Source organism: Nelumbo nucifera, chromosome 7 (assembly GCF_055504915.1).
Source record: "Nelumbo nucifera cultivar China Antique chromosome 7, China Antique-T2T, whole genome shotgun sequence".
Taxonomy (NCBI): domain Eukaryota; kingdom Viridiplantae; phylum Streptophyta; class Magnoliopsida; order Proteales; family Nelumbonaceae; genus Nelumbo; species Nelumbo nucifera.
Genome location: NC_142655.1, coordinates 20,240,480 through 20,268,083, shown reverse-complemented (window position 1 = coordinate 20,268,083; position 27,604 = coordinate 20,240,480). Strand labels below are relative to the sequence as shown.

At 39.6% G+C, this 27,604-nt stretch overlaps 1 protein-coding gene across 1 annotated transcript in view; it reads left to right on the top strand.

The window, feature by feature from the left end:
• Positions 1-27,604, top strand: part of DPE2 (disproportionating enzyme 2) — a 61,873-nt gene that overhangs the window by 18,794 nt on the left and 15,475 nt on the right. Inside the window, exons 9-19 of the mRNA XM_010253607.3 lie at positions 8,036-8,155; positions 8,331-8,432; positions 8,607-8,690; positions 8,785-9,027; positions 9,145-9,270; positions 9,433-9,507; positions 9,641-9,712; positions 22,690-22,809; positions 22,990-23,087; positions 23,244-23,403; positions 23,516-23,614. Coding sequence (XP_010251909.1) covers positions 8,036-8,155; positions 8,331-8,432; positions 8,607-8,690; positions 8,785-9,027; positions 9,145-9,270; positions 9,433-9,507; positions 9,641-9,712; positions 22,690-22,809; positions 22,990-23,087; positions 23,244-23,403; positions 23,516-23,614 — 1,299 coding nt within the window. The remainder of the gene's footprint in view (positions 1-8,035; positions 8,156-8,330; positions 8,433-8,606; positions 8,691-8,784; positions 9,028-9,144; positions 9,271-9,432; positions 9,508-9,640; positions 9,713-22,689; positions 22,810-22,989; positions 23,088-23,243; positions 23,404-23,515; positions 23,615-27,604) is intronic.

The following is a 27,604-nucleotide window of genomic DNA, read 5'->3' as shown; positions in this document are numbered from 1 at the left end:
GGGGGGGGAATCTGAAAGCTAAAAGCTTCTGGAAACCAGTTTTGGAGAGATTCACTAAGAAATTGGCAAGGTAGAAGAGAAGCTATATTTCCTTGGGGGGAAGAATAACCTTGATAGAATCCACCCTAGCAAGCCTTCAGGGATCGTAATAGACTGATTATGGCATTATAGTATTATACCCTGGACCTATTGGCCAATGAGACTCAATGGGGTCTGAATTACTAGCATTAAATCATTGGATTGAAGTTGAGAAGTTGTTAACTATAGAAAAATCACGGTAAAAGAAGTTCTTGAGTTGGTGAGAGGGTGAGAGAGTGAGAGGGTGAAGCAAAGAGAGGGTTGCTGAGAGGGTGAGAGGGTGAGAAACTGAGATGGGAGATTTTGTGGAGGTAGGCCGTTGGAAAAAAGCTTTGAAGATTGAATCTAAGGAGCTCTTTTTTGAGGAACTGAGATTAAATGGTCAGCTGAGCTTGAAAATCAGGGAAGCAAAGAGAGGGATGGTGCTGTTAGAAGGGGTGGGGGTAATTGAAGGGCTCAAGGAGTTTGTGGAAGGTGCAAGTAACAAAGGCAAGCAAAATAGTTGGAAAGAGCTTCTCTCAGAAACTGGAAGAAGGTTTGTTGTAGAGTGTAAGAGAAACCTTAAAGGTTATTTTTTCTCCTTGACAGAATTTTTTGGCAAGGGTAGAAAGCAGATGATCTGCTTTCCAGAAGGAAGGAAGAGTCAGGGCTGGAAGGCAGATCATGGTGCCTTATGTGAACTGCTGAAACGCCCGAGTGTTAAAAGAGAAGCAATAGTAAAAAGGAAGATAAGCAGTTCTAGCAGTATGGTGAACAATGTTAAGCAAGAGACTCTTTTAGTGTTAGCTGGGGTAGGTAAATACAGAATGGGAGTAAACATACAGAGAGGTGATTGGGAAAGTAAACTGATAGTTAAAGCTTCAGCTCCTATTCTTGACTGGAGGAAAGTTGCAGATCTGTTAACAGCAAGTTTAAAGTTGAAGAGCACATTTATTTTAACACCTTTTGAGAAGGACAAGGCTTTGCTGGATCTGCTTGAGAACAGAGTAGAAGTTGAGGCTTTAAATATCCAAGCTAAACTTGGAAATTTCACAGTATCAAGATGGTGTCCGGGATCAAACTCCAAAGATTTCTTTGTTGAAGATGGAGTGTTGGTGCATCTTTTAGGTCTTCCCTTTCACTTGTGGAAGCAAGAAACTGCTGAAGCCATTGCTTTGATGTGTGGAGGATCACTAGGAGGTGCCTTTTGGGGAGACCTTCGTTCAGCTTCCATTTTATTGAATGGAGTAAAACCTGAGGAGATTCCTCGGAAGTTAGAGGTGTTAGTCGAAGGTAATTGCTACTCTGTGTGGCTGGCTTCATCCATTGAATCGATGCTCTGGAAAGAGGCTCGTAGGGAGGGAGATGAGAAGGTTGAAGATGAAGAGCTGCGTGGCAAGAAAGGGTTGGAGGATTCAAACAAGAAAAGCACTCACTAAAATGGAAAAACTTTTGCTAGTGAAACAAAAGGGTAGTAGGCAGGGGGTGGGATTTTCGCATGTGGAAGCAGTGAACTGTTTGGAGGGTGGCAGGTCCTTTGCACAGGTTGTAATCGGCGCCAAGATTGTTTTGAACAAGGAAAAGGGGTTGGTCCAAGGAAGAACCAAACTTAGACCTGTTAAATCCAAACCGGGGCCGGGGTTGGACGTGCGTGACCTTCTTAAAAGTCACGTGAGCTCGTGGGTGGTTAAGAATGGGCCAAAGCAAAAGCCCATGTGGGCTGCTAATGGTATTTGTAAAGGCCCAAACAGGTCAGCGGGCCCGACCCAGCTCGTTAAAAAGGCGCGTGAGCCTTTAGTGAAACACGTGACTGGGGTTTCGACTATGATAGACATCGGTTACGGTCTATCATCGTCCCCAGCTGCGAGCCAAAAGGGGGAATGCACACAGCGCCGGAAACCAAAAAAGAAAAGGGCGTTACAGTGGGTCTCCCGACGAAGTTTGAAGGAGCTTAGCCCCGTGCGAGGCTTCTCAGAGAGGCCGAAGCCAAGTTTCACTAGGGGAAGAACTAAAGAGAAGAAAGAGAAGTTTGAAGGTTGGGTGCAGTGCGGTGAAGGCGATGATGAATCGGAAGACCTTTCTGTTGATGGCTCTAGCGTGGGCAGTGTAAATGATGAAGGCAACTGTGCTGGAGGTGATTTGGAAGGGTGGAATATTGCAAGATTATTCCAGGGTGAAGACTGCAATCGGCTTTTCTCACTCCCAAGACCACAGAGTGCGCATGGTTTATCAGAAGGGGAAAACCGGGAGAACCGGAAGCAGAGCAGGAATACGCCATTTAGGGGTGACCCAGGGGTAGAGTGGAAAGATCACCAGGTTGACCAAAGGACAGAAGTACTTCCCAACCAACTCAGGAAGATAATTGTTTACCAACCTCCGGAACTAGAGAAGGAGGCCGGGAGCAGTCCTATTCTAGCTTGTCCATCAGTCCCAGGTAACCATGTGATTTCGGTTTGTGCTACTAATGTGTCTCCTGTGTCTTTGGTTCCAGATTCTGTTCCTGTACCATGTTCTGTAGCCCTTGAATATGCAGCCGAGCTAGTAGGCGTGCTCTCTGAGGAGGGGGAGAGGGGAAGGAAGGATTGTGGGAAGAAAGGTATAGGAGTGGAAAAGTGTGGGAAATCATTGAAAGAGTGTTTAAGGATGTGGAAGGGAAGCTGATTTGGAGGAGGGAAGGGGAGGAAGAGAGGAGGGGTTAGTGGAGAGGAGGGAAAGGAATGAGGGTAGAGATGGAGAGGATTACAGGGAGAAAGCAGGGAAGGAGGGAGGTAACATTAAGGGGAGGAAGGTTGGCGAGGAAAGAATTGAGGTGGGACTAGAGGAGAGGAAGGAAAGGCAGGTGGACAGAGATGAAGGGGATTCTGTAGGAAGGGTAGGGGTGGTGGAGGGAGAGAAGACACGATAGCAGAATTTGTAGGGAAGTTGGGTTGTAGGCTGGAAGATTTGAACGAGTTGAAAGAAAGTTTACAGAAGAGGAAGATGCAGATCATAACAAAGAAGAGGAGGTTGAGTGAAGTAGAGAGATTAAAGAGAGGTGTAGAAGGAGACAAGAAGCTCGAGGTAAAAGGAGATAGAAGGAAAGGGGGAAAGTAGTGGGTAGGTGGCAAGGGGTGTGTAAAAAGAAGCGGAATGAAGATTCTTAGTTGGAATGTGAGGGGAATTGGGAGTGCGAAGAAGAGAGCAACAATAAAAGAGGTAATAAGACGGTATGACCCAGACATTGTGCTGTTGCAAGAGTCTAAGAGAATGGAGTTTAATGACAAATGGGCAAGGAGTGTATGGAAAGCCAGGGGGATTAACTGGGTGGCGGCTCCATCGTGGGGCGCTTCCGGGGGGATTGTAACAATGTGGAAGAGGGATGTGGTTGAAGGTATGGAGGAGTTGATCGGAAAGTACTTGGTTTCCATGAAGTTTAAGCAGCAAGAGGATGATTATATGTGGGTGCTCACAAAAGTTTATGGACTGAATGACTACAGAGAGAGAAAGGAGCTGTGGGAGGAACTGGCTGATGTTAGAGGGTTGTGGGATGGGCCTTGGTGCATGGGTGGGGATTTCAATGTGACTAGATTCTCGGAAGAGTCCAACAAGGTTAACCAGAGGGTGACAAAAAGCATGAGGAAGTTTAACAGTTTTGTGGATGCCTTTGAACTTAAAGAGATTCCCCTAGCACATAAGGCATTTACATGGTCAAATCTCCAATCTAGACCCATTTTCTCTAAGCTGGATAGATTCCTGTTCTCTTTGGATTGGGAAGAACATTGGGAGAATTACATTAATTAAGGCCACGCTTGCTAACTTACCCATCTTTTTCATGTCGGTGTTTAAAATCCCAGTGAATATTGCTAACAGATTAGAGAAGTTAATGAGAGATTTCCTGTGGGAGCTGGGAGAAGAGAAGAGGGATCATAGAGTTAGCTGGGAGATAGTGTGTAGGAGTAAGTTGTGTGGTGGTTTGGGGCTTGGGAGTATTAGGAGAAGGAATATGACTCTGCTGGGGAAGTGGTTGTGGAGGTTTCCTATGGAGAAGGAGAAGCTATGGGCGAGAATAGTGGCAAGTATTCATGGGCTGGAGCACAATGGATGGGACGCTGGAATCAGAGCTAGGATCACAAGCAATTCTCCTTGGAAAGCCATTCATGACCTACTACCAGTTTTCATTCCTAATATCAGGTATGACTTGAATTCCGGTAACTCCATAAAATTTTGGGAACAAACCTGGGTGGGGAGCGCCCCTCTAAAGGATCAGTTTCCGTCTTTGTATGCTCTTTCTGATTTGAAAAATGAGCCGATCTCGTCTTTCACCACCCCGTCCTCTTCCACTTCTGGGATTGGGTGGAACTTGGGTCTAAGAAGGGATTTGAGGGACTCAGACTTCGACTGTATTTCGAGCCTTCTTGCACTTCTTGATAACGTTGTCTTAGACTCCACTAGGGCGGATTCTAGAATTTGGACACCTACCCCCAATGGCATTTTCTCTTGTGCTTCGTTCTTCAAAGTCTTAAGTCAGTCCACCAGTCCTACCTTGTCCCCTTTCCCTGTTGGTGGGGTTTGGTGCAGAGTTATACCTCCTAGGATTGGTAGTTTTTGTTGGGAAGCCTATCTGGAAAGAATCAACACTGGTGATCTACTCCAAAAGAAGAGACCCAATACTTGCTTGTCACCTCAGTGGTGCGTTCTGTGTAAAGCAGATGGGGAGACTGGTTTTCACCTAATGGTGTCTTGCCACTTCGCGAGGTCATTGTGGGATTGGGCTTTCTCCTTATTTGGGTGCAGCTGGAATCCCCCATCAGACATGCAGGGCCTTTTCTCACCCTCCTTTTTCAGGTGGCGGTTAAAAAGGGGAAGGACAATGTGGAGAGGACTAAGGGCTGCAGTATGTTGGACACTGTGGGAAGAAAGAAACTCCAGGATATTCTCAGATACTCAGAGAGGAACAGCAAATCTGGCGGCTATCATACATTTTAGGGTGGTACAGTGGCTGAAATCTTTGGAAATATTCACAGATTACACTGTGGATGACATGTTGAGGAAGTGGGGTGAAATTGCAAACTGCACGCAGACCAAGTCAGTAACGAGTGTGGCTTGGACCCCCCCCCCCACCTAGTGGATTCTTGAAATTAAACTTTGATGGATGCAGTAGGGGAAACCCGGGACAATCGGGGATCGGGGGTGTTTTTAGAGATGAAAATGGGGTCGTCTCTGCTATGTTCTCAGGCCCAATTGGAGTGGGTGACTCCCTTAGAGCTGAGATTTGTGCAGTTATGGAAGGAGCCCGAAAAGCCAAGGAATTGAACATCAAGAAACTTATAATTGAAGGGGATTCAGAGGTGGTGATAGGGTGGCTGACTAAAGATCAAAATGATTTATGGAAGTATAATAATGAGAAGAGGAAATTCAAATGGCTGGTGTGGGAGATGGAAGTTAAGACATGTTGGATTAGAAGATCAACTAATTCCCTAGCTGACGGTTTAGCAAAACAAGGGGCAGAAAGGGATTCTTTGTTTTGGGCTAAGCTGTAACGTTAGTGTATTTGTATCTTTGTTTTTTCTTTTTTCATTTCTTGAAGTTCTTTGTGACTCTTGGAAGATAAGTGTGTTTGTCTTCCACCTGTAAATTTTCTACTGATGAATTAATGAAAGTGTTATTGATCAAAAAAAAAAAAAATCCACCCTAGCAAATCTGCCCACTTATTTCCTCTCCACCTTTAGGATCCCGATAAGAATAGCTAGGAAGTTAGAAAGATAATGAGGGAATTTTTGTGGGAACCCGGTGATGAAAGGAGGGATCACTTAGTGAAGTGGGAACAAGTCTGCAAACCTAAGGAGTAAGGTGGCCTAGGTATAGGGAACATTTTAAAGAAGAATATGACCCTCCTAGGGAAATGGCTATGGAGAATTCCCTTGTGAAGAAGATAGGTTGTGGCACAAGCTCATTAAAAACATTCATGGTGAAGCAGAAAACGGCTGGGATGCAAAACTAGCCTCCAACACAGCTCCAAACTCCCCCTGAAGGGCAATCTTTGAGGTACTACCAACCTTTCTTAATCCACTTTGGTGTTGGGTGTGGCAATAAAGTGTTATTCTAGGAAGACCTATGGGTAGGGGATTTGCCCTTTAGTGTTAAATTCCCTGACCTCTACTCCTTGTCAAACCTCAAAAATGAACCTGTTGCTAGGGTTGGTGTGCTTTCAAACTTGGGTCTGTCTTGGGACTTTGGCTTCAAAAGGGATCTGAGGGATAATTAATGTGCTTCCTTATTGCTCTTGATCTCAAACCTTAGAGAAGGTCCACTTATACCAAAATACAGTTGTTAGTAGAATCTGGTCCCCAACCTTTGATGGCTTATTCTCTTGTGCCTCTTTCTTTAGTCTGCTCAATCATTCTGAAATTTTGGGGTAAACTTCCCAGAGAAGTCTGGTGCAAACTGATCCCTTCTAAAGTACAAGCCTTCTGTTGGGAAGTGTTCCTAGGGAAGGTAAACACTTGTGATGTGCTATGGAAAACAAGGCTAAACAAATGCCTCTCTCCTCATGTGTGTGTCCTTTGTAAGGCTTCTGGTGAAACCCTACCCCATTTACTCTTATCCTTCTCTTTTGTTTCTTGTATTTGGGAAATTGTTTGTTCTCTCTTTGGATGAAGATGGGCTCCCCCACAGGATGTAGTAAATCTCTTCAGCCCCCTCTTTCCTGAGGCAACAGAAGAAAAGAAGAAAGTGTTTATGGAAGGCAGCACGAGCTGCTGTGGTATGGACTATATGGGAGGAAAGAAATCAAAGAATTTTCTTTGAAAAAAGCAAATCAAAGGAGAAGTCATTGAAGCCATAAAAATCAGAACTGCACATTGGGTGATGACCATGGAACTATTCAAAAACTTCTCCATGAATGACATTCCAAGGAACTGGACTGAAGTGGCACAAACAGATGTACCCAAAGAAATTGTGAGAGTGGAGTGGAAGCCACCTGCACTAAATAAACTAAAACTAAACTTTGATGAGAGTTCCTTTGGCAACCCGGGAAGGGCAGGTGTAGGGAGTGTGCTTAGAAATCATCAAGGAGAAGTTGTGGCACTTTTCTCAGGACCAATAGGTATTGGTGACTGAATTTAGGATGATACTCTGGCTCTCCTACAAGGATTAAAGCTGGCTGAGCAGATTGGAGCAACAGATTTAGAAATTGAAGGAGTCTCACTACTGGTCATTTTTTGGGCTAAACAAATCACATCAGCACCTTGGAAACTCAAATTTATCTATAGGGAAACCGACATACTTGCAAGGAGGTTCAACTCTCAGTTTGGCTGGGTTTAAAGGATTGCAAATGGTTTGGCGGATACCCTAGCAAAACAGGGGGCAAATAGATTACCTTGTTCTGGGCAGAACTATAATTGTTTGTATGTGTTTGTATGCGTTTGTAGCTTGGGTCAGTGCAGTGCTGAAACCTAACTCTTGTAATTCAATATTTCTCTGATCTTAATAAAAGTCTTATTTGTTGATAAAAAAGCCTATTGGCTCAAAGTAAAATACATGAAAATAACATATAGAATATATTCAATGTGAAAATGTAAAAATAAACGCGAAGATAACATATAAAACACATTCAAGCACTCAACAATTCAAGCATATGAAGCTTTCAATCTGTTTATTTTTCTCCCAGTTGCATTACTTCAGGTAGCTAATGTAATGTTAAATATCTTGCATTCCTAATTCTATGAGATTAGTCCTTTGCCTCTGTAAAGGCCCCGTGAGGCAGCCCAAACAAGTCCATGTGAGGGTCCTAAGTTTGGACCCATGTATAAAGAGACGTTTTATGATCCTAATAATTTGGAATCTGCACTTTTATTGGCTATTTTCTTGATTCGAATAATTTGGTAATTGGGTTGGTTTTCTAAATGCGCATAATTACCATGTTTGGTAAAAACTGTTATACTCTGTGAATCCATGATATACTACATGCTTTCAGTATTTTATAGTTTGAGTTTTACAGGATGTTGATTACGAGACCACTATGTCCACTAAGCTCTCAATTTCCAAAAGAATTTTCTACCTAGAGAAAGATTCTATACTTAATTCCAGTTCCTTTCAGAAATTTTTCTCTGAGAACGAGGTATTTCTATGGTTATTTCATTATCAGATTCTTTTGTTTGTAACCCATTTGTTCAGTTTAGACCTCTCAATTATTTTTAGCTTCTGTTTCATAATATTGGATTCTACAAATTTATTCACTTCATTTTCATTATGATTCAACTATAGCTTTTTTAGTCATGTCCTCTTTGCAACAGGATTGGTTAAAACCCTATGCAGCATTTTGTTTCTTGCGTGACTTTTTTGAAACATCAGACTTCAGCCAATGGGGCCGCTTCTCCCATTATTCAAAAGAGAAGGTTGATCCTGTTTCTCCTTTTAAATGAGTTCTGAATTGCATACTGTTGGATTTTTTTTTTTCAGGATGCTAGAAATCCTTGTCTAGTAATTCTGGTATTGTTTAATGACTCTTGTACATGGCTCCTCTCTCTGTAAGCTTGAAAACTCTAATAGCATTTTTCTTGTGGTTTCAGCTTGAGAAGATTGTTTCAAAGGATAGTGTGCACTATGACATCATTTGCTTCCATTATTATATTCAGTTCCATTTACATCTACAAGTAAGACAATCTTAATCCTTTATGTATGTTTATCATCGGTTGCCATGCTTGAAATCCAGAATTTGTGTTTTAATGCTTAAATTTATGAATGCAGTTGTCAGAAGCAGCAGCATATGCAAGAGAGAAAAGAGTGATCTTGAAAGGAGATCTTCCCATTGGTGTGGACAGGAACAGCGTTGATACCTGGGTGTACCCAAATTTGTTTCGCATGAACACATCTACTGGAGCACCTCCAGACTATTTTGATAAAAATGGACAGAATTGGGGTTTTCCCACTTATAATTGGGAGGAAATGTCAAAAGACAATTATGGTTGGTGGCGTGCTCGTTTATCACAGGTATCTTGTGTATTTTGTTCCCATTTATCCTGTTTACAGTGTGGATTTGATTGAAATTTCTGCTACCCAATCAGAATTATTTTTTCATCAATTGACACTTATCTTTTGTAACCACAGATGGCAAAGTATTTCACAGCATACAGAATAGATCATATTTTGGGTTTCTTTAGAATCTGGGAGCTTCCTGAGCCTGCTATCACTGGTTTAGTTGGAAAATTTCGACCTTCTATCCCTCTAAGTCAGGTATATTGATGCTTTCTTGGTTCAAAAACATGAATTAATTAATAGGCTAGGTAAAAATATATGATAGGTTCAATACAGTTTGACAGAAATGGATATCTCAGAGTTCAACTATTTTTGTTTTCTTCTGAATAATTTATGGTCATAGTGTTGACTCCTTTGTAGGAAGAACTCGAGAGGGAGGGTATATGGGACTTTGATCGTCTAAGCCGTCCATATATTCAGCAAGAAATCTTGCAGGTTCATTCATGTCAGATAATTCTTTATTTGTTGTCATTGTCTCATCTCCTATTCTTTCACCCCCTAAATTCTGTGATTTGCAATACATTATTATTATTATTATTATTATTATTATTTTCTTTTGGTGTTTCAGGATAAATTTGGATCTTCTTGGTCTGCCATTGCTTTAACCTTTCTGAACGAATACCAGAAGAACTGCTATGAGGTGAAACTTGTAGTTCCTAAAGATTTTTCTTCAATTTTTATAGTGTTCAGTGTATTTATCTTTAAATACTCTCTTAAGGGTTTGTAAGGAGAAGTTCGAGTAAGTTCTTAAACTCATTTTAAGTTAAAGCAAGTTAAATCATTGGAAAAACTTCAAAGTTGTTTGGAGTTAAGACTCTAGTTGGTTCCTCTTTTTTTGTAGTCTAAGCTTTTTGTTGTTAATTCTGCACTTTCAAACAGATTATTGATAAATGTAAATTTATTGAATAAGTATGAGAGGTGTAAATACAAAGCATCAAATCTCTATTAGGAATTTGTATCCTGGTCTGTCTGGTCTGTCAATCAGTTCCTTTATGTAAAAATAAACCTCAATTTGACATGATCTTGTAAGATCTTACTCCTTAATACTTCCTTTATCACAAGGTTGACAGCTATTAAATTGGCTGATCTAGGAATATAAGGGAACAAGGGATTCACTCTGGATTAAAGAAGAGGATGCCTTGAATGACCAGGCTAGAGCAATGTCAAGGAGATAGATATATGCATGCAAAATTATGCCTTTCTGGCACCTGGTTCACAAAGCAATAAGTAGCCATTCTTAAGGATATATCCATAGATGTTCAGAAGAGTGGATGAAGTGGAGACCAGTTGAATAAAACTCAATTTATGTGTTGTGTATCAACTGCAAGTCACATTTTCATGTCCAGATTACCTATAAAGTGGCTCTATTTTGTTTTGTTACCACCAATCTGAAGGTCAAAAGGAAAGAAACTTCATTTTGGAGCAAAGATAATTACTGTATAATGTATATGACATGGGTAAGGAGAATAAGTTGGTGAGGCAGATGCATAAATGAGGGAGCATTAAATGAAGCTGTGGATGACATTAAGGCTCATAGGGTCTTAGCTTGAGTTTGACTCCTTTGACTAAATGACCCTGACCATGATTCGTAAACGCAATTTGTTTTAAGTTTTGCTTGCTTAGACACTATATATACATGATTTATATATAATGTATTAGATAAAATATAGATAGTTATAAGTTTTAGTTATTTTTCTGTTTTTTAAATGTATATTAGTTATGAGGCTCAAAACATGGGCTCTGAATTTGATCTTCAATGGTCCTACTATCAAAACTTGGCTTAGCTTTCCTGTTTTTTAAATGTATATTATGTAAATGAATAAAGTACATTGTTGTTTCATGTTGATATTGGTACTTTTCTATGTATTACCCCTTAAACTGGACACTTAAGAGACTTGTGTTTAGAATGTTCTCAACTATTGGATAGATTTGGGGAGTTTATCCTGACAAGACTGACTATGCTGCCAAGGAGTTGGAGTAGCTTGTCTTAGTTGTTAGGGTTAGAATAACCAGTGGGTGTTTATTATAAGCATTGAACTCGAACCAATTTCCCGTTATGTCCTGGACCTTGGAGATAGATGGGCAAAATTGGAAAGTTACACATAACCCCAGACTTGATTATAGTACTACACTAGGTGTTGGACTAGACTGTCTTTGATATGCCAACCAATGAGATCCATTAAGGGTCAAATACCTGAGTGTGTTGGTGCAGTCTAAGAATTCACCTAAGTGGGTGATCATAGTGATAAGACTGGCCCCTTTGTCGGACAAAGTTAGGGGTGGCAACGAGCCGAGCTTTTCATGAGCTATTTGAGCTTGGCTCGATTTCAACCGAGCTTCGAGCCAAGCTCGAGCCCAATTCACTGGCTCGATTATGAAATGAGCCGAGATCGAGCCTACTAGAGCTCGACTCATGAGGCTCGTGAGCCGACTTGAATATATATAATAAAATTATAGAAAATAATATATATGTAATAAAAATATTATAATTCTTAATTTTTTAAATATCAAAGAAAAAATATTTTTATAAGACATTTTTTCTTAAAATTGAGCTCGAGCTTATAATTGTTTGACTCGAGCTGGGCTCAAGCTCAAGGTTCTGGTTCGAACCGAGCTCGAGCCTTGTAGAATAGTCTCGAGTCGAGCTCGAGCCTCGTACTATTCAGCTCGGCTCGGCTCGAATTCACCCCTAGACAAAGTGAATATCAGGGTTTACACTCTCTCTGATGGAAACCTAAACTGCTGACAGTGGATTTCACTTGTGTTTGAAATTTGGTTTTGCAAAAGTATTTATATGTTATATATACTACTATTTTATGAAAAAGTTTTGTAAAAGGTTTTAATCGTGGGATCCATCTTAGTAGAGAGTGTGGCACTACACCTTACATCCAGGGGAAAGGTCCTTCCCTGTCGGGCAGTGTTTGATCATTATGAGCTGAGAGGTTGATGTAAGAGACCATTACAGGGCTGATTATCTGATGGGCTTTGTCTTACATGAGTCCATTATCCTTGGGTCTTCATAGGGTGGCTGAATCCATAGATCATTTAGGTGTAAATGTTGGGCCCAAACTGGACCAATGTTGATTGCGTTAGGGGTTCATTGCCCTGAGCAATGAATTCGGCATAGCCTCTTTCAGAGGTTGGGCCGTACCCATGTGGGCTTATGTGAAATCATTGTGGGGTCCCATGCCATACAATATTAGGCCTAAAGTGGCCATGCAACATCTTGGGTTGGGAGCCTTTGAAGTAAATGGGCCTAAGGCCCATGAATAATAAGATTTGTCACATGACAACTTAAGTTGTCAAGTTGTCATGTGCTCTGGGTCGAATCTGGATTTGAAAATGGGTATGGAGCACCCATCCTCTTAAGAGGATAAGGCTTATCTCTTAATAGAGTCCAGATCCAAATTAGATTTGGATAATCTCCTAATTTGATTAGGAAAGTGCTCCATAAGGAGATAAAATAAGAAGAGGGCGAACCAGACTAGAACACCACTCTCTTTTGTTCTCTCTTGTTCTTTTTTGTCTTTCAAGAAACCCTATGACGACTTAAGCTTTCAAGAAATGATTTAGATAAGTTTTCTTCCTTGTTTTTGCTAGAAAAACTCAGAAAAATTTCAAGTTCACTCTCCTCATTCGATTCAAGAAAGTTGGATCATAGCTTTGCTGAAAACAATGTCGCTGAACTGGATTCACCTATACATTGCGCCATCTTCAGTGGAGGCTGGTTTTTAGGACTGGTTTGTGCGTGAACTTCTACTTTGGGATTTGTGTTTGTGGTATCCGTATCAGGTATAATTCTCTCCTCTTGATTTGGTTTCAAATCTGGTCTGGTTTAGTGTAAGATCGACTTAGAAAATTCAGTTTTCAAATTCACAGGGAAATTGGTTCCCGCAAGGGTTAGAAAAATTTTTGAAATTTCGCCCAGCCATCTAGTATGGTTCGGCCATCCATATGTTGGATTCTAAACCCTTCCAACAAGGAGAAGCTTCATATCAGGAAAGGTAAATCGATGTTGTAGCTGAGTTTCAGTAATCTAGTTAGGCACAAACAATTGATCCCTAAAGAGGAGTTTCAAAAGCAATCACACAAAAAATGGGAAAGTTGATGGTATTTGGGAATGGGTGGTAACGAAGTTCCCTCAAGAAAATAGGTCGATTGTTTTGAATCTTGGACCTCCTCAAGAGGACAAAGTGATGGAAAGTTTGTCTTTTCTTCTGGTTCGGAGTGTTTTGGTGTTAGCTTTGGCAAGAAAAAAGTCTGGAGATTGTTACAGCTTTGGAAGGGGTGGAGCAAGAGCATATTCAGGTTGATTGCAGTGGAGAGGTAATGTCTTCTTTTCCCCTATCTACGGGTGAGGTAGAGACAGTGATGGAAGATCAAGTTATTAGGGATGAAGTTAGTTTGTGGGAGCTTAGTGAGGTTTCTCTTTCAGATGTTTCATTTGATGCCAGTGTTGAGGTCAAATACCTTTGAGAGGGATAATGCAAGTGATCGAGTTGGTAAGAGTTCTGAGGGGAAAGAGGTAATTTTCTTAGAAGTAATAGTGGGGAAATTGGGAAAAGATCTTGGTAGGAAGAAGTAGGGAATAGGAAATCCTCAGTGAAGTCTAAAAAGACAAGGAGCACCAACAATGGGCATCTAATTCACATTTACCAAAGTTTTCTCTAGGTTGAAAGATGGGCTCATAAATGCAGGTTTAAGTAGCAAATTCAAGAGAGTGTACAGAAGGGAAAAATTGAAAGACAACTTGCTTGGTTAGAGATACTATTGTTTTGAATCTTCCAACCCTTTTTCCAGTTTGTGGTGACAAGAGAGATAAGTTGGCAAATATTATTGAAGAAACTTTGGCAAAAGAAGGGGTGTTGTTGGGAGGAAGAGGATGATTTAGAAGAAGTTGAAGAGGAAGAACTAGTGGGAACTGGAGTCCAAATTGGCAAGAAGTTGGGTTTTTTGGTTCTAGGAGGGGAAGACTACACTAGAAGATTGTTTTGGGAATTAGAACTAGAGTTCCTGATGAATGCTGAAAGTCCTATCTCAGATTGGTGATAGCTTGAGATTTTTGTTTAGGGATATGTTTCATTGGTTGAGCACTATTGTTTTTGGATTGGTGAGGGATGCAGGCTTTGGAAGCAAGTTGCGGGTTAGTGTCTAAGGGTTAAAAGTTAAAAGTTGTATGGGATGCAAAAGTCGCCCCTCCCCCCGCCCCCCATGTTTCTTCAGCTTCTCCTTGGAAAGCAATTTATGAAATTTACCCGACATTCCTTAATTCCATTCGATTTGATGTGGGCCAGGGTAATAAAATTCGTTTTTGGGAAGACCTTTGGGTGGGAGATAGTCCACTTAAGGACCTTTTTCCTGACCTCTACACTTTGTCAAATTTCAATGGGGAAACAGTAAGAAAATTGGGAAATCCTAGTCCAAATGGGGTTAATTGGAATCTGGTTTTCAGAAGGGGCCTCAGGGAAAATGAATGTGACTCTTTAATTCAATTGCTGGACCTAATAGGACAAGTTCATTGGGACCCATCCTTGGAAGATTTCAGAATATGGAAAGGCTCCTCAGGTGGCCTCTTCTCTTGTTTGTCCTTCTTTAGTGTTCTTGCTTCACCTAGTATCCCAGTGGGGGATTTCCCTACGAAGGAAATCTGGAGTAAGCCTATTCCCCCAAAAATTCAAGCTTTCTGTTGGGAAATCTTCCATGGCAAGGTTAATACTTGTGATATGCTGTAGAGAAGAAGGCCTTTTGTATGCCTTTCTCCTCACATGTGCTCCCTTTGTATGGAAAGTGGTGGGACCTTGGCACACCTATTATTATCTTGCTCCTTTGTGCATAACATTTGGGAATTTTTTCATACTCTCTTTGGTTGCAGGTGGGTTTCCCCTTAAGATGTGGTAGGGCTCTTCAACCGGGATTTTTTGAGTTATCCAAAGAAAAGAGAGAAGGTTATGTGGAAAACTACAAAGGCAGCTATCCGTTGGGTGATTTGGGAAGAAAGGAACAACTGAATATTCTTGGACAGGAGTAGAACAATGAAGGAGGTAATCAACACCATTAGAGTTAAAGTAGCTCACTGGGTAAGATCTATGCATATCTTTCAAGATTTCTCAGTCATAGACATTATAATATCTTGGACAGAAGTAGCACAATCCTCAAGGGTGAAAGATAAAGTAAGGATGGAATGGAAACCTCCAGATGGTAACAGTTTTAAACTTAATTTTGATGGAAGCTCATTTGGGAATCCGGGACTATCAAGTATTGGGGGAGTAATCAGAAATTCTGAAAGGAGAATATTAGCTTTGTTCTCTGGATTGATTGGCATGGGCAACTCTCTAAAAGCTGAGTTAATGGCATTGCTACAAGGACTGAAGATAGCTAAGCAACTTGGAATGAGGCATATTGAGGTTGAAAGGGACTCCAAGGTGATCATTTCTTGGGCTAAAAACAATAGAAGTATTCCATGGAGACCTTCAAACAAGTGATAAGGGAAGTGGAAAAGGTTGCAAGGGAGGTAGAGGCTGAATTCAAATGGGTTAGGAGTGCAAATGGGCTAGCTGATTATCTTGCTAAACAAGGGGCTTTAAGGCAACAATTGTTTTGGGCTGCAATGTGAAGTGGGACAGAAATTTACAATAGTTTGGGAGATTTAATCCCACACACAAAGCTGTAAAACCTTATTTTAACCTAATTTCAAATAAAATTCTCTTTTTGCTGATAAAAAAAAAGTTAAAAGTTGTCTCTCTTTTCGGGTTTGGGAGCTTGTGCTTCTCTTGGGTACTTTTGTTTTTCTTAGTGGGTGATAGCTTATTGCCTCTTTGTACCTTTTTCTTTTTCTTAATAAAATTTCTTTTTTATTTATTACCAAAAAATTTTTATGATAGTAGAAATTCTGTCATTTCAGTTTTTCCTAGTTCTAGTAGGATTGGCCACCCCAATGGTGTCTATATAAACGCATATGCATGTGCATGTGTAAAGTGAAAAAAAAATGTGATGTATAGTGAGTATTTCCAATTACAACTTATGCTATGTATGGTGAGTATTTCCCATTACAACCATCAAAATCCATAAGTTATTTATCAAAGGATGTCCGTTTAAAGTGGGGAACCGTATAAGATGGAGTTCGTGCAGCAAACAACTAGGAGAAGATTTTTGAAAGCTGAAGCAAAGGACCTGATTTTTTACAGGGTTAAAGTGAAAGGAAAACTTACTCTGAAGATCAGAGAGATGAGAAGGCTTGAAAGCAACAGAGGTATATTGAATGGTTCAAACTCTTCATAGAAGGTGCACTTCAAAACAACAGAGGTAGATTGGAAAAGCTTGAAAGAAGTGACAGAGAGAAGGAACAACAAGGGTAATTTCTTATCTGTGTTTGAGTTTCTTGGAGAAAGGAGGAAACAACTGGTGTATTTGCCTGAAGGGAGGAATGGTTCAAGCTGGTTGGAGATCAAAGATATTTTGCAGGAGATTTTGAATCAGACAAAGGGAGGAAAAGATCTAAAAAAGATGGATGAGGAGATGGAGGGATTAGTTAAGGAGAAGGATTTGGGGAAGTCTTCTGGTGAATGGTTTGAGCGTCGGTAAAATCTACCACAGAAACGGGAAGGAAGATTAGAGAAAGAAACTAGTGGCAATAGTGAAGAAGAAACCAGAGGACTGGCAAGAGATAACAGCAAATTTAATTAAAATTTTGAAACTGAAGAGCTCAGTTTTAATCATGCCGTTTGAGATTGAAAAGCTGTGATTGACTTGTTGGAGCTTGAGTTGGAAGTTAATGTAATAAACTTTCAGTTAGAAAATGGAGCTTTTTTTTTTATTAGTAAAACTTTGATTATATTAATTGAATGAGAAAAAGAAAGTACATTTTTGATTTAATGATCATGATATCATCCCCACAATCAACACTATGTTACAAAGACGCCCAGAAGAACTTCTCCCTTGCTACCCCTTGTTTAGCAAGGAAGTTGGCTAACCCATTTGAATTCAGCACCCAGATCTCGTGTAATCCTTTCTACTTCCCTATAAACATTCTTGAGGATCCAATGAATATTTTTATTATATCTTGCCCAAGAAATGATTACTTTTGAGTCCCCTTCCACCTCTAGTTGTTGAAGCCCAATTGCTTAGCTATCCTACAGTTATGAGATGGTCCAATGTCTCAAATTCGAAGGATTTCAAAGTGCTGGATGGAGTTACGGTTCGAATTGCTGAGCTGCCATTCCACCTGTGGAGAGAGGTCTTTGAGTCTATTGCTTCTATATGCAAAGCTCAACATGCAGGTGTTTTCCTTTAGACCTCTGGTTAGCAGCCATAAGTTTGAATGGAGTAAACATGGAGAAATACCAAGGAAGGTTGAAATCTATGTTGATAATTGTTTTCTATTCAGCTTGGCTCTTGACCTCCAATTGAAGCTACCTTGTGGAGGGATTCTAGAAGGACTGAGGAAGATAAGATGGAGGAAGAATACTTGTGTTGAAACCAAGGATTAGCTGATTTCAAATTGGCTGAAATTTACATAGAAAAGGTATAGTATAGAAGAATTAAAAAGAAATACTTACAGGGGAAACACTTGGGCGTGCAAGAAAAGACAAAGAAGTAGGTTGGTGCAGAACCTATGCCTAATCTCTGGCAGGTGGAGTTATTACATGGCCAGCTGTTCAGCAGCCATGTGATGGATTGAAAACCTTAAACAATCCTGGGCCTAATGCTAAGCTGAATGGGTCAGAACTGGGTATGCTAGATGGACGTGGGACAGAAGATCCACTGGTCTTGAAGGCATTATCGAATGGGCCTGCCAATGGGCCCAAATCTGTAGAAACTAAGGCCGGCACAATTTGAAATAGGGTGGACCGATTGAAGTTGAGAGAACACATGACCATTTAAGTGAACATGTGAATAGGGGTAGGGTGAGAGAGATGACTATTTCTCAGGTCTATCATCTTCCCAAATGAAACCATATTCGAAATTGGCCTGGTCAAAGGAACTTGCAGTGGAGAAAATTGCCTAGAGACCAAGGTTAGTCTCTTGTTCCACAACTCCAGATCATACAAATCCCAAATACGACTGAAAGGAAAGCAGAAGATGTTTATGATTCAGATTTGGTAAACTGTGAAGAATAAAAGAAGAAGCTTATTATGCAGAGTCTAGCATTAGTAGTGTAGAGAGCATTTTGAAGAAGAGCTTCCTAGCGGTAGAAGAATTTGGAGCACATTTATTGTTTGGAGATGAGTCACCGATCCAAACTGAGAAATCTTTGGAACCTTGGAAAGCTTGGGATTGGAAGGTGAGCCCCAGGGCAAGGTGAACACTTTGACTAAAGGAAGAGGAGAACCTATACTGATTTTAGAACAAGGCCAAGGTGTCTGTAGTATGAGTAGATCTTCTCCCCTCTCTGATAGCAAAGCTACAGATAACCCATTCCACTAAATAGTGCAATGCAGGTTTATTTGGAGGAGAATGTTCCCAGCTGACGCCCTCTCCTTTGCAACCTAGGAGTTTCTAGAGATTAGTCAGGTCCTATTGCTTTTAGTTTGGTATGTCAAGTCCCTGTTCTTTCTAAATTTATTTGCACTAACAATTCCCCTTCCCCAGTTTCTGTTTTCCAACTTGCAGGTGCTAACATCTCTCATCCAGAAGCTGTCATTCCAAATGAATCAGTAGAAGTAATAGAAGTTTTGGGAGACTTGGAGGTCTTGAAAGGATCTGAGAAGGAAGAGGAAAGGATTTGGGGTTTAATAATACAAACCTTTAAACTTCTAGTAGAGGTGGAATTAGGTAATAACCTTAATAAGGATGAGGAGGGTGATACTCCAATTCCATACAAAACGAGAAAGGAAGGAGGTGGAAAGGGAAATTGCTGGTCCAAAAAATCAACAAGGAAGAATAGGAAGAAGAGCCAGAAAAAAAAGAGACAGTTTGGGAGGGGGGAAATAAGAAAAGGATTGAAGCCGAAACACCTAAGATGAGGAAGAAGAAATTAAGGTGGAGAGAATGAGGTGAAAAGTGGATTATGATAAAGGATGCTCTGGAGGAAGAAAAGGAAGATGCGACAGTGAGGGGTATTTTTTTTTTATCAGTAACAGAAAGATTTATTAAATAATATAAGAGTAAACAGTTACAACAACAAGAGTAGCCTCGGTTACCCCTGTACAAAGCTTGTAATCCCTTTAACTGAGCCCACAAACAGATTTCCCTATGGACCCTGGACCCCCTGTTTTTCTAGTTGATCTGCTAAGCTGTTAGCCCAATCTTAGGATCCACTAACCCCTTGTGAGAGGTTGCAGCTCATGCCTCTGTTTGGGATAATTAGATTGTTTGTATTCTCTTGTTGTTGATATTTGATTAATAAAATTTTACAGTTAATTATTTAAAAAAATCATGATTCATAAGTTCTATAGGATGAAAACTTACCTTGGAATGAATTTTGATTTTACCAGAATTTATGGGAGATACTAAATAGGTTGGGTTTTTGGTCCACCTTAGAGTTGGGAAATGGAAGTTTTGGTTGTTAAGATGTTTGTATTACTTTTTCCTTTCTTGTGTATCAGGTGATGCCTCATCACCTTGAGCTCTCATAATATCTTTTTTTATTTTAATTCAAAATTTTCTTTTTATTTACTATAAAAAAATAACCCTGTGCCAAAGATTGAACTGGAGAAAGAGGGGCACTCTCTCTGGAAGCTTCATAACTCCATGAACTAAAAGTGCCCATTATAGAATTTCAAAAGAATTGTTTTTTTCCTAAGTGCCACTTGAAAACCACCTTCTAGGGTTTTAACAACTTGGAACAACTAGAACTCTGATTTTTCCTTGATTTTTGGACAAAATCTCTGAGAACAATCCTAGGCACCAGAAACAACACAAACATATCTCCCAAAATTCCCTGAGAGTCAAGCGATCAATGTAAAACAATTAGCTTATCTAAGCCCACATACAGTCTGCTGACCCCAGATTTTCATGCCCTAGCAATGTAAAACAATAGCAAAATTCCCTTTCTTTACTATTTATATAAATCTCCAAAAATAAAATTTACAACAATACACCTGGCCTCCAATGATAAAACATAGCAATGAATGAGAACAGAAAATAGCATAAAAACACTAGAAGGATTACTAGTTCTCTCTGATCAATACATTCTATCATTGATGTTAGACAGTGTATGCCCTTAGCTCCAATAAGAATGATGTACATTATGACATTTAATGTAAATGAATAAAGTACATATTTGATTCATGTTATTATGGTGTGTTTCTGTATAATACCCTTAAACTGGACACTTATGAGTCTCGTGTTAGTTTAGAATCTTCACAGCCGTTGGATAGATCTTGGGAGATTTATCTTGCCAAGGCTGACACTGATGTGTCGCCAAGTTGGTTGGGGTGGCTTGTCTCAACTGCCAGGGTGAGACCTGAGGTACATGCAGTGTGGATTTTCTTGAAACCCTGAACCGGACCAGAATTCCAGTATTGCCCTAGACCTTGGAGATAGATGGGAAAAACTGGAATGTTACACCTGACCCCTAGACTCGATTATGATACTGCACTAGGTGTCAGATTGGGCTATCTTTGATATGCCAATCAGTGAGATCCTTAGAGGGGGTCAAAACCTGGGTATGTTGGGATAGTCCGGGAATTCATCTGAGTGGGTGATCATAGTGACAGGATCAACCCCTTTGTCAGACAAAGTGAATGATCGGGGATGCACTCTCTTTGATGGAAACCAAAACTGCCGGCAGTCGATTTCAACCGTTGAAATTTGTTTTGCAAAAGATATTTATATAGAGATACACATATATATTATGGTTTCAAAATGTTTGCAAAAGATTTTAATTCCCAGGATCCATGTGAATAGATAGTGCAGCACTGCACCTTGCAACCAAGGGAGAGGTCCTCTCTTGTCGGGCAGTGATTGATCATTATGGGCTGAGAGGTTAAGTGTAAGACCATTGAGGGTAATGCCTGATGGGCTAATCTTGCATCTGCCCACAGTCCTTGGGTTTTTATAAGGTGGCTTGACCCAAGGACCATTTAATGTAAATGTTGGGCCCATTAAGAGCCCATGGTGATGGACTCAGGGGTTTACTATTTCCTACAGTGAATTCGGCTAGGTCTTGTAACAGAGGCTGAACTGAACCCATGTGGCTGATGTGTAGATCAATGTTTGGGTCCCACGCCATACAAGGATATCCAACTGGGCAGCAGTTAGGAGGTAAGTGAGTAGATAGACTTAATGGGCCTAAAGCCCAAATTGAACTAGCTTGATAAGATTAATTAAAAGGGGGCGGTTCTGGGATTTAGATCAGCAGATAGGATAAGGGATTGTCCCTATCCACTCAGAGAGTCCAGATCCAAATAAAGATTTGGATCAGGAAACTCCTAATTAGATTATGAGGGCTGATATTTATTTGTAGATAAGATAAGGGATTATCCTTATCTCTTAAAGAGAGTCCAGATCCAAATACAAGATTTGGATTAGGAAACTTTTAATGGGATTAGGAGAACCTCTCTTTAAGGATATAAATAGGAGAGCAGGGTGAACCCTCAGGATATATCAGAAATCATCTGGCTGACTACTGATTTCCAGAGAGAGACAACACAATTTGACTACACTGTCTCCTTCTCTCCTGCTTTTGCCGCCATACCAGTTCGATCTCCACCTGTGGGAGCGATCAAGAAGGGTTCTTGATATTACCTTTTGGCAGAAAAGGCAATCTGAAGTCTTGCTCACTTGCCCTCCATCAGATTCTTGCTGAAGAATCAGGTTCTTGTTGAAGAGCCATCCTGTTGATTCTGCTTCATCCTGCTCCGTGTCATCTTCGGTGGAAGTAGTCTTTGGATTCTTCCTTGGGCATGAACACCTTCATTGGAGATTATTACTACTTCGTATCAGGTATATCCCTCCACTCCTTTTTGGTTTCAGATCTGGTCCGGTTTGGGTTCAAGATTGATCATTGAAAATGCAGTTTTCTAAAATAGGGAATGTGATTCCCACATGGGAGAGAGAGAAATTGTTGAAATTTCGCCCAACCTTCCTGCAAGGTTCGGCAGTCCATATGATGAATCTCTCATCCCTTCAATCCAAGCCCACATACAGTCTGCTGACCCCAAATTTTCATGCCCTAGCAATGTAAAACAATAGCAAAATTCCCTTTCTTTACTATTTATATAAATCTCCAAAAATAAAATTTACAACAATTCACCTGGCCTCCAATGATAAAACATAGCAATGAATGATAACAGAAAATAGCATAAAAACACTAGAAGGATTACTAGTTTCTCTCTGATCAATACATTCTATCATTGATTTTAATTGATCTTGAGTATATATTAGATCGCACATATAAAAATTCCCTTATCTTCTACTGTGACTTCAAAAGTAAAGGTAATTTGCAAGATTTCTAAGCAAGCAAAAGTATGATATGCCAATGAAATCCTCCATGTTGCCAATAGTGATTCTATTTTTTCTTCAGTATCATTTGCCAACTTGTATGCTTTTAATTTAGACCTAGTGGTAGGTAGTTCTTAAATCTTACATTAGTTTTAGTATTTCCTGTTAAAGATTTTGCAAACGATTTTTTGTTGAAGTTTAAACAGTTAGTAATATTTTGGAATTTTATTATAGTTCAAGGAGGATTGCAACACAGAAAAGAAAATTGCTTCAAAACTTAAATCATGTGCTGAAAGAGCCATATGGTTGGAGAATGAAGATAAAATACAGCGTGGACTCTTTGATCTTCTGCAGGTAGGATGTAATGCCAAGAAACATTTTTTTCTTTGTTGTATTTAATTCCCTTCCTGATGGCATTTTTAGTTAACCTTGTTTGTTCCGGTTATCTCTTGAAAGTATTGTCCAGAAGACAGGAGGACCTTACATGTTATTATATATTGAAAGAGAACAAAATTTTTCAATGTTTCATTGCAGAATATTGTTCTTATCAGAGATCCAGAAGATGCACGAAAATTTTATCCTCGTTTTAATCTTGAGGATACATCAAGTTTCAAAAATTTAGATGATCACAGGTATTCAAAAGATAGTAGATTTTGTTCCTATTCAGAGTACTGGTGACTGCATTTTGACTTCATATTTCACATTTTCATTATTTATATTGAGATGAGGCACATGCCCCATGATCTCCTACCTATATGATGTTTCTCACTGGCTGTTTCTTTATGCAGTAAAAATGTACTGAAAAGATTATATCATGATTACTATTTCCATCGACAAGAAACTCTTTGGCGCCAAAATTCACTGAAAACTCTGCCTGTCCTACTAAACTCATCAGACATGTTGGCCTGTGGAGAAGATCTAGGGTTAATTCCTTCCTGTGTTCATCCTGTACGTTGGTCAAGTCTTTCTTTTCTTTTTTCCTTTATTTTCCATTATTATCAGTTTATGCTTGTATGAACTTCCAAAAAGTTTGTGAATTATGATTTGGGGAATTTTTCAGGTTATGCAAGAGTTAGGGCTGATAGGTCTACGCATCCAACGAATGCCAAGTGAACCTGGTCTGGTGTTCGGCATTCCTTCTCAGTACAGCTATATGACAGTATGCCTTAATGAGATTTCTCCTGTTTATTGTGCATTTACTTTTTTTCTTTTTGTCTGTCTCTTTAGTAGAGTTTCATACTTCAATGATCACTGTAAATAATGATGGATGACAGTTCAACTATACTTTGCATCAACAAAATAGGTTATGGTTTAAAGCTGTTTGTCTTCATTTTCTTAGACTGAAAGCACCATTTTTTAGGATGAGTAGTTTCATCCTAGATGTATGTATATTCTTGACTTATTGGAGATTGCAACACACACACAGTTTGGCCAAATATTAGTAAAATATAGAATTACTGACAATATTTCTCCAATATACCAAAGGTTACTAATATTTTTCCTAAATTCTTTTTTAAAATTTGAAATGTCTGAAATTTTGCGATGTTTTATTGATACCTATATTTCCAAAGGGTACCTGTCACCCTGGAATGAAAATTTCCTTGGATCCTTATGTTTTGTAGTTTGTGGTTTGGTCACTCCTGAACAAGAGTCAACAACTCTGTTGTAAGACTTGTTATTTACCATTGGGCTGGGCTGTTTCTTGTACTGTTTTATTATGCTCCTTATTGGTCTGGATGGGCCTGGGCTTTATGTTTTAAACCTTTTATGTTCTGCCCACCTAATGAAGGGAATGTTTGTACTTTTATATCTTTTTAAACACTTTTAAATACAATTATGGCTTGATAGAAGATAAGCTGTTGCACCATTCTCTGAACTCTTCTCTTCTTGTTTTCTTCTTCCTCTTGCTCAAAACCTTTTTGGTATCAGAGAAAAAGAAGGCTCTCTAAGGTTCAGCTGAAGCTCTTTTCTCCCCCTTACACTTTTTTCCCTCTTCTCAAATCTCAACCTCTTCTACCACTGACTGGTTGAAACCCTATTCTGGCTGTTGTCTACTAGAGAGGATTTTCTCTTCTTTCTAGGGTTCTGCTTTGGGTAAGAGGCCAAGGAGACCCTTTGCAATGTAGGTTATGCCCTACTAGGGTAAGGCAAAAAGGAGCAGACCAGCAGTCTACAGACTGCTAGAGAGACCTGAGTTTTCCCAGGTCTAGCTGTTGACAGAGAAGAAAAAACCCATAAATCTTCTGGACAATGGAGAAAAGTGACCAGAACCCCAGGCTATAGTCCTTATCATAGGTATTAAGCCCAATTCAAGTCAAGCCTGTCCTTGCCCATGATCACCTCATTGTTTTAGAGATATTTTATGTTTATTTATTATGGTATATGTTACATACTTATTTGCTTATTTATTCATTTATTACGTGAACTATATTGCACATGCAAAGCACATGCCACTCAGCTAGCGGGGAATAAAACACCAATTCGTAGGGATTACAGTCCCCACTATCTTTTATATTCAAGTATAATATGGGATGAAATTACATGTATACCCTTAATAGGATGCATCAATTAAGAAATCAAAAATAAAGAAGCCCATGGGCTGAAAAATGACATAATAAAAGCCCATACTTATTTTTTGGACATGTTTCTTGATTTCCCAACATTCTGCACCATAAAACATAGCTGTCCATACAACTGTTTTATAGAATTTTCCCTTTAATCTATGTGGTATTTTCCTATCACATAAAACTCTGGTTGCATCCTTCCATTTTGCCCATCCTACCCTAATTTTATGCGCGACATCCTCCTCAATCACTCCCTTATTATGAATTATTGAACTAAGGTACTAAAAAAGGTCACATTGAGTTATCTCTTGGTCTTAAATACTTAGTGCACTCTGATTTGCACTCCTATTATTATTAAATTTACATATCATATATTCTGTTTTAGTCCTACTTATTTTAGAACCTCTTGTTTGTAAGGTACTTGTCCATAAGCTTAATTCACATTTAATCCTTTATTAATTTCATCAATTAAAACAATGTCATAGATGTAAGTCAAACCAATAAAATTAGCAACATATTTTAGATTAAAGCAAAAGAAAGTAGGGAAGAAGAAGAAGACGAAGACGACAAGAAGGAAGATTGGAGAAGAAAGGAGAAAGAAAAGAGGAGTTCGATAATCTACTCTTTTCCCCCACTAATCTTTTAATAAACTTAAGTTACATAATTTACAAGATGGCCCTTAAGTAGGCATCCACATCAGCACTATACTGAGAAAGCATAAACAAGAGCTTAAGGCCCATAAAGAAAAGGCCCAATAAGAAAAAATAACAAGAAAGAACTTATAAGAAAGACACTAATGGGCTAGCGTCCATTCGGCTCAGTCTCTCTACACTCCCCCTCAAGCTGAGCATAGATATCCATCATGCTCAGATTGCTTATATAGTAAACCAGCTTTCCGTTAGGAACATCTTTTGTCAAAACATCAACCAACTGTTCTTCAGAAGCAACAAATGGTAGACAGACTTCTCCTGAGGCAATTTTTTCGTATAAAATGCCTGTCAACTTCAATGTGCTTAGTTCTGTCATGTTGAACAGGATTATGTGCAATTTTGATAGCAGCCTGGTTGTCACAATATAACATCATTGGCTTCTCACAGTCTATACCCAATTCATCTAATAGTGCTACAAAAGTTTAGAAACTCCATGTGCAATTCCCTGTACTCTGCTTCAGTTGAGGATCTTGCCACTACAGACTGCTTTTTACTCCTCCATGGTACAATATTCCCTGCTACCATAGCACAATAACCTGAAGTGGACCTCCTATCATCAATACATCTGGCCCAGTCAGCATCAGTGTATGTTTCCAGCTTCATGTGTCCATGCTTAGCAAACAAGATACCTTTCCTTGGAGTCTCTTTTAGATAGCACAAAACTCTCTCAACAGCTGCTAAATGTGTATCTCTAGGAGAATGCATAAACTGGCTGATTACACTAACTGCATAAGAAATATTTGGCCGAGTCATGCAAAGGTATAATAACTTCCCGACCAGTCTCTAGAACATTCCCTTATCAGGCAACAGTTCACCTTCAGTAGCTGACAACTTATGATTTAGGTCTATAGGAGTAGAAGCAAGTCAAGCACCCAGTTTGCCAGTCTCTACAAGGATATCAAGAACATACTTATATTGAGAAATGAAGATACCATCCTTAGATCTGACAACTTCAATTCCCAAGAAATATATAAGTTCTCCCAAGTCTTTAATTTCAAACTCGGTGTTGAGAAAACTTTTGAGATGAACAACTTCTTGAGTATCATTACCAGTAACCACAATATCATCAACATAGACAATCAGAAGGGTAACTAAGGAATCTCTCCTCTTAACAAACAAAGTATGATTTGACTGAGTCCGTGTGTACCCAAAAGCAACAAGAGCAGCCCGAAATCTACCAAACTAGGCTCTAGGAGATTGCTTAAGGCCATTAAGAGACTTCTTCAGTTTATAGACATTTCCTTGCATCTCCTTCCCATACACCCCTGGAGGCAAAGACATATAGACCTCTTCATGTAGGTCCCCATTCAAAAAAGTATTCTTTACATCAAACTGATGAAGATGCCAATCAAAAGAAATAGCTAAATATAGCAAAACTCAAACTGAAGTCATCTTGGCTACTGGGGCAAAAGTTTCCAAGTAGTCAATACCATACATCCGAGTATATCCTTTAGCAACCAAATGAGCCTTATATCTCTCAACAGTACCATCAGAATGATACTTAATAGTGAACACCCACTTACAGCCAACCGGTTCCTTTCCCTCAGGCAAATCCACAATTTTCCAAGTATTGTTCTTATGCAAAGCATCTCGTTCAGTCATCATAGCATCCCTCCATTCTGGTTTGGACAAGGCATCTAGGACAGATCTGGGAGTCACATGTGTGGAAATAAAGGCAATGAAGGAATAGTAGGAAGGGGAAAGAAGGTTATAGGACAGGTGTTTGGAAATGCAATGAGTTGTACATTTTTGTTTGCCTTTGCAAAGGACAAAAGGGAGATCAAGGTCAGGGAAGGTATTCGAAGTGGTAGAAGAGGGCTGACCTGTTACCTCAGTAGTGATGGGAGCAAGAGGCACAAATGTGACATCTCTGAG